General features: G+C 45.7%; 1 protein-coding gene across 3 annotated transcripts in view; it reads right to left on the reverse strand.

Moving 5' to 3' along the window:
- The window catches only part of ERAP1 (endoplasmic reticulum aminopeptidase 1), a 540,616-nt gene that overhangs the window by 82,834 nt on the left and 443,613 nt on the right, over positions 1–14,169 (reverse strand). For all 3 annotated transcript variants that reach the window (XM_069225890.1, XM_069225880.1, XM_069225900.1), the window contains exon 17: positions 7,212–7,352. In XM_069225890.1, the coding sequence (XP_069081991.1) occupies positions 7,212–7,352 (141 nt within the window). The remainder of the gene's footprint in view (positions 1–7,211; positions 7,353–14,169) is intronic.

Below are 14,169 nucleotides of genomic sequence, written 5' to 3' on the forward strand. Positions count from 1 at the left end.
GGTGTCTGTTTCATCACCTGTGCAGAATTATCAAATGACAGAGGACTGGAAATGGTGTTAGACCCTCGATGCATAGAAAATTGTGCACACTGGTAAGATTGTGCTGAATTTCAAAGAAACCCGACGCTGTGGGATGAAAGGAGCCAAACTGGCCCAATGAAAAACATGTTAGGAACATGACGACCTTGGAGTTCACTTGGGGTGCATCCAAATTTAATGGCAGAAAATAAACAATCTAACATGGAGTTTGTGCCCATGCAGAACGTAAACTAAAGGGAGGAGTCACACCACCTTCTGTGACTTGAAAGACGTCTTTCAACAAAAACAAATTGCAAACATCCAAGCTCAATACTAGATAGCAGAAATAGGCTAGGGTGTATACCTACACTCTTTTTTGTTTATATTATCAACAAAATAAAGGAATTATTGTAAACTCGCTTACATACAAGTCACCGTTTTTTTTTAAAGTGCTGGTAAGTGTCTAAGTATTTCGCTGGGTAGGAGTCAGATTTTCTATGAACATATTGGCCATTGCTACATGTATTGGTTTGTTCTTGGTGTATTTAGCTGTTGAATGGGTTACGTGTAACTTTTTCAAATAACTGATTATGTAGCATTTTTGTCAATAGATGGTTATTTTAAATAGACTTTAAAACTAGAACACAGGTAGGCTTCATAGTACATTTTGGCACTTCACAGGACAAATAACTATCCCATAAAAACTATTGTAGCCAGATACACAACAGTATTTTTGAACCTTCTTCAACATGTGCCTAGAAATACACTGGCTCACTGAATGACTCACTAAGCTCATTTGTACTCATGCACGGAGGAATGTTCTGTGCCGGCATTGTACACCTACATGTTGGCAATATGCAAAAAGTGTGAAGCCTCATGGCAAGGGCGACAGAAGCAGGTGAATCCATTAAACACAAGGAGTGTGCCCGCTTCTTCTACTACACTGAGCTTCTTCTCTCCTACTTCAGGTCATAAGAGTCCAGGATGAATCTTCATCACTAGTTCAGGTAGAGCTAGTCCCCCAATAATGTGCATGGAAGTCCATGGAAATGCTGACATCAGCACAGCACTATCACTTTGCCATCAAGGATCATTTAAGTTAATCCTCAAGAAAGTGTCATATTTTTATAAATGAATCCTGGGGTTAAATAATACCAGGCTCTGAGCATCCAACAATTTCACAATTGTGAATATAAGACCTGTGTGTTGCCAGGCCCTTGCTGCACATACAGGAAGTAAAAAATGCACATTCCAGATTATGAGCTTTCAGTCTAAAAAAAATCAACTGACGTACTTAAAGGAAAATGTCACTTACCCAGTGTACATCTGTTCGTGGCATTAGTCGCTGCAGATTCACATGTTGTGCATAGTCCGCCATCTGGTGTTGGGTCGGAGTGTTACAAGTTGTTTTTCTTCGAAGAAGTCTTTCGAGTCACGAGACCGAGGGACTCCTCCTCCTTTGCTTCCATTGCGCATGGGCGTCGACTCCATCTTCGATTGTTTTCCCCGCAGAGGGTGAGGTAGGAGTTGTGTGTGTTAGTAATAGTGCCCATGCAATGGAGTGAATAAGTATGTGCCAATTAAGGCTTAAGTAATATATTTACAAATGTACAAATGTTGAAGATAACTTCCAAACGGCTACAGGCTCCCGGGGAGGCGGGTGGGCACATGTGAATCTGCAGCGACTAATGCCACGAACAGATGTACACTGGGTAAGTGACATTTTCCGTTCGATGGCATGTGTAGCTGCAGATACACATGTTGTGCATAGACTAGTAAGCAGTTATCTCCCCAAAAGCGGTGGCTCAGCCTGTAGGAGTGGAAGTAGTCTGAAATAAAGTTCTTAGTACGGCTTGACCTACTGTGGCTTGTTGTGCGGATAGCACGTCTACACAGTAGTGCTTAGTAAATGTGTGAGGCGTAGACCATGTGGCTGCCTTACATATCTCATGCATTGGAATATTTCCTAGGAAGGCCATGCTAGCGCCTTTCTTTCTGGTTGAGTGTGCCCTTGGTGTAATGGGCAGCTCTCTCTTTGCTTTAAGGTAGCAGATTTGGATGCACTTAACTATCCATCTGGCTATACCCTGTTTTGATATTGGGTTTCCTGTATGAGGTTTTTGAAATGCAATAAACAGTTGTTTTGTTTTTCTGATTTGTTTTGTTCTGTCAATGTAGTACATTAGTGCTCTTCTGATGTCTAATGTATGTAGTGCCCTTTCGGCTACCGAGTCTGGCTGTGGGAAGAACACTGGCAGTTCTACCGTTTGATTTAAGTGGAACGGTGAAATAACCTTTGGTAGAAATTTAGGATTGGTTCTTAGGACTACCTTATTTTTGTGTATTTGGATAAAAGGTTCTTGTATTGTAAACGCCTGAATTTCACTTACTCTTCTTAGAGATGTGATGGCGATGAGAAATGCAACTTTCCAGGTTAAGAATTGTATTTCGCAAGAATGCATGGGTTCAAAAGGTGGACCCATGAGTCTTGTTAAGACGATGTTGAGGTTCCATGAAGGAACAGGTGGTGTCCTTGGTGGTATAATTCTTTTGAGGCCTTCCATAAACGCTTTAATGACAGGTATCCTAAATAGTGAAGTTGAATGGGTAATCTGCAGGTATGCAGATATTGCTGCGAGGTGTATCTTAATGGAAGAGAAGGCCAGATTTGATTTTTGTAAGTGTAGTAAGTAACCCACTACATCCTTTGGAGATGCGTGTAATGGTTGAATTTGATTATTATGGCAGTAGCAAACAAACCTTTTCCATTTGCTTGCATAGCAGTGTCTAGTGGATGGTCTTCTAGCTTGCTTTATGACTTCCATACATTCTTGGGTGAGGTTTAAGTGTCTGAATTCTAGGATTTCAGGAGCCAGATTGCTAGATTCAGCGATGGTGGGTTTGGATGCTTGATCTGTTGTTTGTGTTGTGTTAACAGATCTGGCCTGTTGGGTAACTTGACGTGGGGTACTACTGATAGGTCTAGCAGTGTTGTGTACCAAGGTTGCCTTGCCCATGTTGGTGCTATTAGTATGAGTTTGAGTTTGTTTTGACTCAATTTGTTTACTAGATATGGAAGGAGAGGGAGAGGGGGAAAAGCGTACGCAAATATCCCTGACCAGTTCATCCATAGGGCATTGCCTTGAGACTGCCTGTGTGGGTACCTGGATGCAAAGTTTTGGCATTTTGCGTTCTCCTTTGTCGCAAATAAGTCTATTTGAGGTGTTCCCCAAATTTTGAAGTAAGTGTTTAGAATTTGGGGGTGAATCTCCCATTCGTGGACCTGTTGGTGACCTCGAGAGAGATTGTCTGCTAGTTGATTCTGGATCCCTGGAATAAACTGTGCTATTAGGCGAATGTGGTTGCAAATTGCCCATTGCCATATACTTTGTTCCAGGAGGCACAGCTGTGTGGAGTGTGTTCCCCCCTGTTTGTTTAGATAATACATTGTTGTCATGTTGTCTGTTTTGACAAGAATGTATTTGTGGGTTATGATGGGTTGGAATGCTTTCAACGCTAGGAATACTGCTAACAATTCGAGGTGATTTATATGCAGCTTTGCTTGATGTACGTCCCATTGTCCTTGGATGCTGTGTTGATTGAGGTGTGCTCCCCACCCTGTCATGGAAGCATCTGTTGTTATCACGTATTGTGGCACTGGGTCCTGGAAAGGCCGCCCTTTGTTTAAATTTATACTGTTCCACCATAGAAGTGAGATGTATGTTTGGCGGTCTATCAACACCAGATCTAGAAGGTGACCCTGTGCTTGTGACCATTGTGATGCTAGGCACTGTTGTAAGGGCCTCATGTGCAGTCTTGCGTTTGGGACAATGGCTATGCATGAGGACATCATGCCTAGGAGTTGTAATACCATCTTTGCCTGTATTTTTTGTGTTGGATACATGGCTTGTATGACCTTGCGAAAATTTTGAACCCTTTGTGGACTTGGAGTGGCTATTCCCTTTATTGTGTTGATTGTCGCTCCCAAGTATTGCTGTATTTTGCAAGGCAGAATGTGTGATTTTGCATAGTTGATGGAGAAACCGAGTTTGTAGAGGGTTTGTATGACATAATCTGTGTGGTGTGAACACTTTGTTAGGGAGTTGGTCTTGATTAGCCAATCGTCTAGATACGGGAATACGTGTATACTACTGCTAGGCATTTTGTAAATACTCTTGGTGCGGTCGTTATACCGAACGGCAATACTTTGAATTGGTAATGTATTCCCTTGAATACGAACCTTAGGTATTTCCTGTGCGAGGGATGTATCGGTATGTGGAAATACGCGTCTTTGAGATCTAAGGTTGTCATGTAGTCTTGTTGCTTTAGCAGTGGTAACACTTCTTGTAGCGTGACCATGTGAAAGTGTTCTGATTTGATGTAGGTGTTTAGTGTTCCGAGATCTAGGATTGGTCTCAGTGTTTTGTCCTTTTTTGGTATTAGAAAGTACAGTGAGTAAACTCCTGTGTTTATTTGTGTACATGGTACCAATTCTATTGCGTTCTTTTGCAGTAATGCTTGAACTTCTATTTCTAGAAGGTCTAAATGCTGTTTTGATATATTCTGTGTTTTTGGTGGGATATTTGGAGGGATTTGTAGAAAATCTATGCAATAACCATGTTGGATAATTGCTAAGACCCAAGTGTCTGTTGTTATCTCCTCCCAAGATTGGTAAAACTGACCTATTCTTCCCCCCACTGGTGTTGTGTGGAGGGGTTGAGTGACCTGTGAGTCACTGTTTGGTTGTAGGTGTTTTTGGGCTTTGAAATTTTCCCCGGTTTCTAGGGAATTGTCCTCCTCTGTACTGGCCCCGAAAGCCTCCCCTTTGGTACTGTCCCTGGTAGGTAGACGGTGTTGAATGTGAGGTACTGGCTTGTGTGGCCTGACCCCGAAACCCCCCTCTGAAGGTTGTTTTACGGAAGGTGCCGAAAGTGCCTCTGCCCTGCGGGGAATATAGTGCGCCCATGGCCTTGGCTGTGTCAGTGTCCTTTTTCAGCTTCTCAATTGCGGTGTCCACTTCAGGTCCGAACAATTGTTGCTCATTGAACGGCATATTGAGCACTGCTTGCTGTATCTCCGGTTTAAAGCCAGATGTGCGCAACCATGCGTGCCTTCTTATGGTTACTGCGGTGTTTATTGTTCTTGCAGCTGTGTCCGCTGCATCCATAGAGGAGCGTATTTGGTTATTGGAGATGTTTTGTCCCTCCTCAACCACTTGCTTTGCCCTTTTTTGAAATTCTTTGGGTAGATGCTCGATGAGATGCTGCATCTCGTCCCAATGGGCTCTGTCATATCGCGCTAGGAGCGCCTGAGAGTTCGCGATGCGCCACTGGTTTGCAGCTTGTACTGCGACCCTTTTCCCAGCTGCGTCGAACTTGCGGCTTTCTTTATCCAGAGGTGGTGCATCTCCTGATGTGTGGGAGTTGGCTCTTTTGCGAGCTGCCCCTACTACAACTGAATCTGGTGGCAGCTGTGAGGTGATGAAAGCAGGGTCTGTGGGCGGTGCTTTATATTTTTTCTCCACCCTCGGAGTTATTGCTCTACTTTTGACAGGTTCTTTGAAGATCTGCCTTGCGTGCCTTAGCATTCCTGGAAGCATAGGCAGGCTCTGGTAGGTGCTATGGGTGGAGGAGAGGGTGTTGAAAAGGAAGTCATCCTCGACAGGTTCTGAGTGTAGCGACACGTTATGGAACTCTGCTGCCCTAGCTACCACCTGTGCATACGCTGTGCTGTCCTCGGGTGATGAGGGCTTGGTAGGATACGCCTCAGGACTATTGTCTGACACTGGGGCGTCGTACAGGTCCCAAGCGTCCTGGTCATCTTGGCTCATGGTGGTGTGAGCCGGTGAGTGCGATGGAGTCTGTGCCGGTGATATCTGAGTTACAGGTGGAGGAGAGGGTGGCGGAGTTACCTTCTTCACCACTTTTGTTTGTGGTGTTTGTTCCTGTGTTTGGAACTCAAGTCTCCTTTTTCTCCTAATTGGGGGAAGAGTGCTGATCTTCCCTGTCCCACTCTGTATAAAGATCCGCTTTTGAGTGTGGTCTACGTCAGTGGTCTGTAACTCTTCCTCAAATCTGTGTTTGCGCATTTGAGAGGACAGTGATTGTTCCTCTGAATATGAGCTGGTAGTCGGTTCGGTTGCTGGTCTTTTTGGCACCGAAACCGTGTCTTTACTTGTTTTCGGCTCCGAGGCGACTTTTCTCTTTTTCGGACTCGAGATTTCTCGGTGTCGATCTTCCTCGGTGCCGCTGTCTCTGCGTCGAGCAGCTTCGGTTCCGCTGTCTCGGCGTCGATCTTTTTCAGCAGCGCTTTCTCGGTCCCGAGATTGCTGCGTGCCTGTGTCTCGACCCGAGTCGGACGATCTCGGCACCAATTCGGCCTTTTTCGGTGCCGATGGACGGTCACCTACTTTATGGGTTGAGCCATGGCCTGTTGGCAGTGGCGTCCCCTGGGCCTTGTCTGTTTTCTTGTATGGTGCTTGTTTCGACGTCTTACTCATGGTTTCCTCGACGTCGAATTCTTCCGAGTCGGATTCATGGATGGAGAAGGCTTCCTCTTCTTCTCCTTGTTCCTCGAACCCTCGTTGTCCTGCCGGCGTGGACGCCATCTGTAATCTTCTGGCTCGCCGGTCACGGAGCGTTTTTCGGGACCGAAACGCACGACAGGCCTCACACGTTTCTTCTTTGTGCTCGGGCGACAGGCACAGGTTACAGACCAAATGTTGGTCTGTATATGGGTATTTGTTGTGGCATTTAGGACAGAATCGGAACGGGGTCCGTTCCATCAGCCTCGATGTTACACGCGGTCGGGCCGACCAGGCCCCGACGGGGGATCGAAATTACCCCGAAGGGTTACCGGAGCTCTTCACGATTCGGTGTCGATTCTATCTAACCCGATCCCGAACGCAACAATATCGACGAATTTTTCCGAAGTTTTGACTATCTTTCCGTCCCGAAACTCGGAGCGAAAAGGAACACGTCCGAACCCAATGGCGGAAAGAAAACAATCGAAGATGGAGTCGACGCCCATGCGCAATGGAAGCAAAGGAGGAGGAGTCCCTCGGTCTCGTGACTCGAAAGACTTCTTCGAAGAAAAACAACTTGTAACACTCCGACCCAACACCAGATGGCGGACTATGCACAACATGTGTATCTGCAGCTACACATGCCATCGAACATACAGAAATTACTTACTTATCAACAATCGTGTTCCAATTTTTTGTAAAGAACTGCCAAGCCATGGAAAAACCGGATGGGTTTTTTCCAATAGTCGTGACAATATAAGGCAGATCTTGGGTTTTTACGAGATCGTCCAGCAGACTTTGTTCCAACAACCTAGAAAGGAAAACATAACACAAGGACTGGTTAGTTACCCTCTCTATATTTCTACACCTTAGCAGCGTTTATAATGTATACACATTACAAACAAATTAGATTTAGAATGCAATTTTTCAAATAAAAGAAAAATGTTTAGCAGTTATGTATTTTTTTAACATAAATTGTGCTGCATGTAATGTTCGACTGCAATAGGGATGAGCATATAGGCACAGAAAGAGTGGGCAATCTCTTACTGTAGCATGGAAATCCAAAGATGGAGCAGATGATACACCAGCAAAAGTCATGTTTGTCTCTGGCTTCAGACTTTAGGGGGTGATTCTAACCCCGGCGGTCTTAGACCGCTGGGGCCAGGGTCGGCGGGAGCACCGCCGACAGACCGGCGGTGCCCCGCAGGGCATTCTGACCGCGGCGCTTTGGCCGCGGTCAGTGCAGGAAAACCGGCGGTCTCCCGCCGGTTTTCCGCTGCCCGTTGGAATCCTCCAAGGAGGCGCAGCTTGCTGCGCCGCCGAGGGGATTCCGACCCCCCCTACCGCCATCCAGTTCCCGGCGGTCCGCCCGCCGGGAACCGGATGGCGGTAGGGGGGGTCGCGGGGCCCCTGGGGGCCCCTGCAGTGCCCATGCCACTGGCATGGGCACTGCAGGGGCCCCCGTAAGAGGGCCCCTAAATGTATTTCACTGTCTGCTGCGCAGACAGTGAAATACGCGACGGGTGCAACTGCACCCGTCGCACAGCTTCCACTCCGCCGGCTCGATTCCGAGCCGGCTTCATCGTGGAAGCCTCTTTCCCGCTGGGCTGGCGGGCGGCCTGAAGGCGGCCGCCCGCCAGCCCAGCGGGAATGTCAGAATTACCGCCGCGGTCTTTCGACCGCGGAACGGTAACCTGACGGCGGGACTTTGGCGGGCGGCCTCCGCCGCCCGCCAAGGTCAGGATGAGGGCCTTTAGTGTCTTGCTGCTAAAGGAACAATGTTTGCGTGAGTTTTGTGAAGAGGAAGAGTGGTAACTTTTCGAACAATAACCTGTAAATATAACAGGGTTCAGCCACTGGTTTAATCCTGCAATCTGACATTTCTCTGGTTCTCTGAAAATGTTTAAAAAATGGGAATGGAGCAGAGGCCAGCTCTAGAGGGACACTAGGACATCATTTAAAACATTTATGGCCTCACGTTCACTTCTAGAGTAAAATTATTCTAATATCTAGACCACAGTCCAATTATTTGGTGGATATGAGTTTTAGCATAAATTTGTGTAGGAAGTTGGCTCTGTATGTACTATTTCAAAGTAAGAAATAGTGTGCACAGAGTGCAAGGGTTCCCCTTAGAGGTAAGCTAGTGACAAAAATAGATAATACTAATGCTCTATTTGTGGTAGTGTGGTCGAGCAGTAGGCTTATTAGAGGGTAGTGTTAAGCATTTGTTGTACACACACAGGCAATAAATGAGGAACATACACTCAAAGACTTACTCCAGGCCAATAGGTTTTTATATTGAAAAGGAAAATGTCACTTACCCAGTGTACATCTGTTCGTGGCATTAGTCGCTGCAGATTCACATGCTGTGCATAGTCCGCCGTCTGGTGTTGGGTCGGAGTGTTACAAGTTGTTTTTCTTCGAAGAAGTCTTTTCGAGTCACGAGACCGAGGGACTCCTCCCACTTTGGTTCCATTGCGCATGGGCGTCGACTCCATCTTAGATTGTTTTCCCCGCAGAGGGTGAGGTAGGAGTTGTGTATGCTAATAATAGTGCCCATGCAATGGAATAAATACGTATGTACAAAATGAAGGTTTAATGTAATATATTACAAATGTACAAATGTTCAAGATCTACTTCTAGACGGCTACAGGCTCCCAGGGAGGAGGGTGGGCGCATGTGAATCTGCAGCGACTAATGCCACGAACAGATGTACACTGGGTAAGTGACATTTTCCATTCGGTGGCATGTGTAGCTGCAGACACACATGCTGTGCATAGACTAGTAAGCAGTTATCTCCCCAAAAGCGGTGGTTCAGCCTGTAGGAGTGGAAGTAGTTTGAAATAAAGTTCTTAGTACGGCTTGACCTACTGTGGCTTGTTGTGCAGATAACACATCTACACAGTAGTGTTTAGTAAATGTATGAGGCGTAGACCATGTTGCTGCCTTACATATTTCGGTCATTGGAATATTTCCGAGAAAGGCCATAGTAGCACCTTTCTTTCTGGTTGAGTGTGCCTTTGGTGTAATAGGCAGTTCTCTTTTTGCTTTAAGATAGCAGGTTTGGATGCACTTTACTATCCATCTGGCGATACCTTGTTTTGAAATTGGATTTCCTGTATGAGGTTTTTGAAAGGCAATAAACAGTTGTTTTATCTTCCTAATTTCTTTTGTTTTGTCAATGTAGTACATTAGCGCTCTTTTGATGTCTAATGTATGTAGTGCTCTTTCAGCTATTGAATCTGGCTGTGGGAAGAACACTGGTAATTCCACTGTTTGGTTTAAGTGGAAAGGAACAGGTGGTGTCCTTGGTGGTATAATTCTCTTTAGGCCCTCCATAAACGCTTTAATGACAGGTATTCTAAATAGGGAAGTTGAATGAGTAATCTGCAGGTAAGCAGATATTGCTGCGAGATGTATTTTTATGGAAGAGAAAGCTAAATTTGATTTTTGGAAATGTAGTAAATATCCTACTACATCTTTTGGAGATGCATGCAATGGTTGGACTTGATTATTATGGTAGTAACAAACAAATCTTTTCCATTTACTTGCATAGCAGTGTCTAGTGGATGGTCTTCTAGCTTGTTTTATGACCTCCATACACTCTTGTGTAAGGTTTAAGTGTCCAAATTCTAGGATTTCAGGAGCCAAATTGCTAGATTCAGCGATGCTGGGTTTGGATGCCTGATCTGTTGTTTGTGTTGTGTTAACAGATCTGGCCTGTTGGGTAGTTTGACATGAGGTACTACTGACAGGTCTAGTAGTGTGGTATACCAAGATTGTCTTGCCCATGTTGGTGCTATTAGTATGAGTTTGAGTTTGTTTTGACTCAATCTGTTTACTAGATATGGAGGGAGAGGGGGAAAAGTGTACGCAAATATCCCTGACCAATTCATCCATAGAGCAATGCCTTGAGATTCGCGGTGTGGGTACCTGGATGCGTAGTTTTGGCATTTTGCGTTCTCTTTTGTTGCAAATAGATTTATTTGAGGTGTTCCCCAAATTTGGAAGTAAGTGTTTAGGATTTGGGGGTGAATTTCCCATTCGTGGACCTGTTGGTGATCCCGAGAGAGATTGTCTGCCAGCTGGTTCTGGATCCCTGGAATAAACTGTGCTATTAGGCGAATGTGGTTGTGAATTGCCCAATGCCATATTTTTTGTGTTAGGAGACACAACTGTGTCGAGTGTGTTCCCCCCTGTTTGTTTAAATAATACATTGTCGTCATGTTGTCTGTTTTGACAAGAATGTATTTGTGGGTTATCATTGGTTGGAATGCTTTCAACGCTAGAAATACTGCTAACAATTCTAGGTGATTTATATGAAACTTCCTTTGATGTACGTCCCATTGTCCTTGTATGCTGTGTTGATTGAGGTGTGCTCCCCACCCTGTCATGGAAGCATCTGTTGTTATTACGTGTTGTGGCACTGGGTCTTGGAAAGGCCGCCCTTTGTTTAAATTTGTACTGTTCCACCATAGAAGCGAGATGTATGTTTGGCGGTCTATTAACACCAGATCTAGAAGTTGACCCTGTGCATGTGACCATTGTGATGCTAGGCACTGTTGTAAGGGCCGCATGTGCAATCTTGCATTTGGGACAATGGCTATGCATGAGGACATCATGCCTAGGAGTTTTAATACCATCTTTGCGTGTATCTTTTGTGTTGATATATAGCTTGTATCACCTTGTGAAAATTTTGAACCCTTTGTGGACTTGGAGTGGCTATCCCTTTTGTTGTGTTGATTGTCGCTCCTAAGTATTGCTGTGTTTGACGAGGCAAAAGGTGTGACTTTGCGTAGTTGATGGAGAAAACTAGTTTGTAAAGGGTTTGTATAACATAATCTGTGTGGTGTGAACACTTTGTTAGCGAGTTGGTTTTGATTAACCAATCGTCTAGGTACGGAAACACGTGTATTTGCTGCCTCCTGATATGTGCAGCTACTACTGCTAGACATTTTATAAAGACTCTTGGAGCTGTTGTTATTCCGAATGGCAACACTTTGAATTGGTAATGTATTCCTTTGAATACGAACCTTAGGTATTTCCTGTGCGAGGGATGTATCGGTATATGGAAATACGCGTCTTTTAGATCTAACGTTGTCATGTAGTCTTGCTGTTTCAGTAGTGGTATTACGTCTTGTAACGTGACCATGTGAAAGTGGTCTGATTTGATGTAGGTGTTTAGTGTTCTGAGATCTAATATTGGTCTCAGAGTTTTGTCCTTTTTTGGTATTAGAAAGTACAGTGAGTAAACTCCTGTGTTCTTTTGTGTTTTTGGTACTAATTTGATTGCGTCTTTTTGCAGTAATGCTTGAATTTCTAGTCCTAGAAGGTCTATATGCTGTTTTGACATATTGTGTGATTTCGGTGGGACATTTGGAGGGAGTTGGAGAAATTCTATGCAATAACCATGTTGGATAATTGCTAAGACCCAAGTGTCTGTTGTTATTTCTTCCCATGATTTGTGGAACTGGCTTAGTCTTCCCCCCACTGGTGTTGTGTGAAGGGGTTGTGTGACCTGTGAGTCACTGTTTATTTGGAGGGGTTTTTGGACCTTGAAACTTTCCCCGGTTTCTTGGGAATTGGCCCCCTCTGTATTGGCCCCGAAAGCCACCCCTTTGATATTGTCCCTGGTAGGGAGGTGGTCTTGATTGTGAGGTGCTGGCTTCTGTGGCTTGACCTCGAAACCCTCCTCTGAAAGTAGTTTTGCGAAATGTGCCAAATGTGCCTCTGCCCTGCGGGGAATAGAGTGCGCCCATTGCTTTAGCTGTGTCAGTGTCCTTTTTTAATTTTTTAATTGCAGTGTCCACTTCTGGGCCCAACAATTGCTGTTCATTGAACGGCATATTGAGCACTGCCTGTTGTATCTCAGGTTTGAAGCCGGATGTGCGCAACCATGCGTGCCTCCTTATTGTTACAGCAGTATTTATTGTTCTTGCAGCCGTATCTGCTGCATCCATAGAAGAACGGATTTGGTTGTTGGATATGTTCTGTCCCTCTTCAACCACTTGTTTTGCCCGTTGCTGGAATTCTTTGGGGAGGTGCTCGATGAGATGCTGCATCTCGTCCCAATGGGCTCTGTCATATCGCGCTAGGAGTGCCTGCGAGTTGGCGATGCGCCATTGATTTGCAGCTTGTGCTGCAACCCTTTTCCCCGCTGCATCAAACTTGCGGCTCTCCTTGTCAGGAGGTGGTGCGTCGCCTGATGTGTGCGAGTTGGCTCTTTTACGAGCTGCTCCTACGACAACTGAATCTGGTGTCAGTTGTGATGTAATAAAAGCAGGGTCTGTGGGCGGTGCCTTGTATTTCTTCTCCACCCTTGGAGTTATTGCTCTGCTTTTAACTGGCTCCTTAAAAATTTGTTTAGCGTGCCTTAGCATTCCTGGGAGCATAGGAAGGCTTTGATAATTGCTATGGGTGGAGGACAGGGTGTTAAAGAGGAAGTCATCCTCGATAGGCTCTGAATGTAGCGATACATTATGAAACTCTGCTGCCCTAGCTACCACCTGTGCATATGCTGTACTGTCCTCAGGTGGTGAGGGCTTAGTGGGGTACGACTCAGGGCTATTGTCCGATACTGGAGCGTCATAGAGATCCCATGCGTCCTGATCATCTTGGCTCATGGTGGTATGTGCTGGTGATTGTGGCGGAGTCTGTGCCGGCGATAAATGAGTTGCCGGTGGTGGAGAGGGTGGTGGAGTTACCTTCTTTACCACTTTTGCTTGCGGTGTCTTTTCTTGTTGTTGGAAATCTAGTTTCCTTTTCCTTCTGATTGGGGGAAGAGTGCTGATCTTCCCTGTACCACTTTGTATAAAGATCCGCTTTTGTGTGTGATCTACATCCGTTGTTTGTAATTCCTCCTCAAATCTGTGTCTTTGTAGTTGGGAGGACAGTGATTGTTCCTCTGAGTAGGAACTGGCTTTCGGTTCGGTTGCTGGGCATTTTGGCACCGAAACCGTGTCTTTTGTTGTTTTCGGCTCCGACAAGATCTTTCTCTTTTTCGGTATCGTACCCTCTCGGTGTCGACTATCTTCGGTGCCGCTATCTCTGTGCCGAGCAGCTTCGGTGCCGCTGTCTCTGTGCCGAGCAGCGTCGGTGCCGCTGTCTCGGTGTCGACCCTTTTGTGCGGCACTTTCTCGGTCCCGAGATTGCTGCGTGCCTGTGTCTCAACCTGAGTCGGACGATCTCGGCACCAGCTCGCCCTTTTTCGGTGCCGATGGACGGTCACCTACTTTATGGGTTGAGCCATGGCCTGTTGGCAGTGGCGTCCCCTGGGCTTTGTCTGGTTTTTCGTGTGTTCTTTCTTTCGACGTCTTACTCACGGTTGGTTGCTCGTCGACGTCGAATTCTTCGGAATCCGAATCGCGGATGGAGAAAGTTTCTTCTTCTCCTTCCTCCTCGAACCCTTGTTTTCCTGTCAGAGTGGAAGCCATATGTAACCTCCTGGCTCTTCGGTCCCTGAGCGTTTTTCTCGACCGAAACGCGCGACAGGCCTCACACGACTCTTCCTTGTGCTCGGGGGACAGGCACAAGTTACAGACCAAATGTTGGTCTATATAAGGATATTTACTGTGGCATTTAGGACAGAATCGGAACGGGGTCCGTTCCATCAGTCTCGATGTTGCACG

Source organism: Pleurodeles waltl, chromosome 1_1 (assembly GCF_031143425.1).
Source record: "Pleurodeles waltl isolate 20211129_DDA chromosome 1_1, aPleWal1.hap1.20221129, whole genome shotgun sequence".
NCBI lineage: Eukaryota > Metazoa > Chordata > Amphibia > Caudata > Salamandridae > Pleurodeles > Pleurodeles waltl.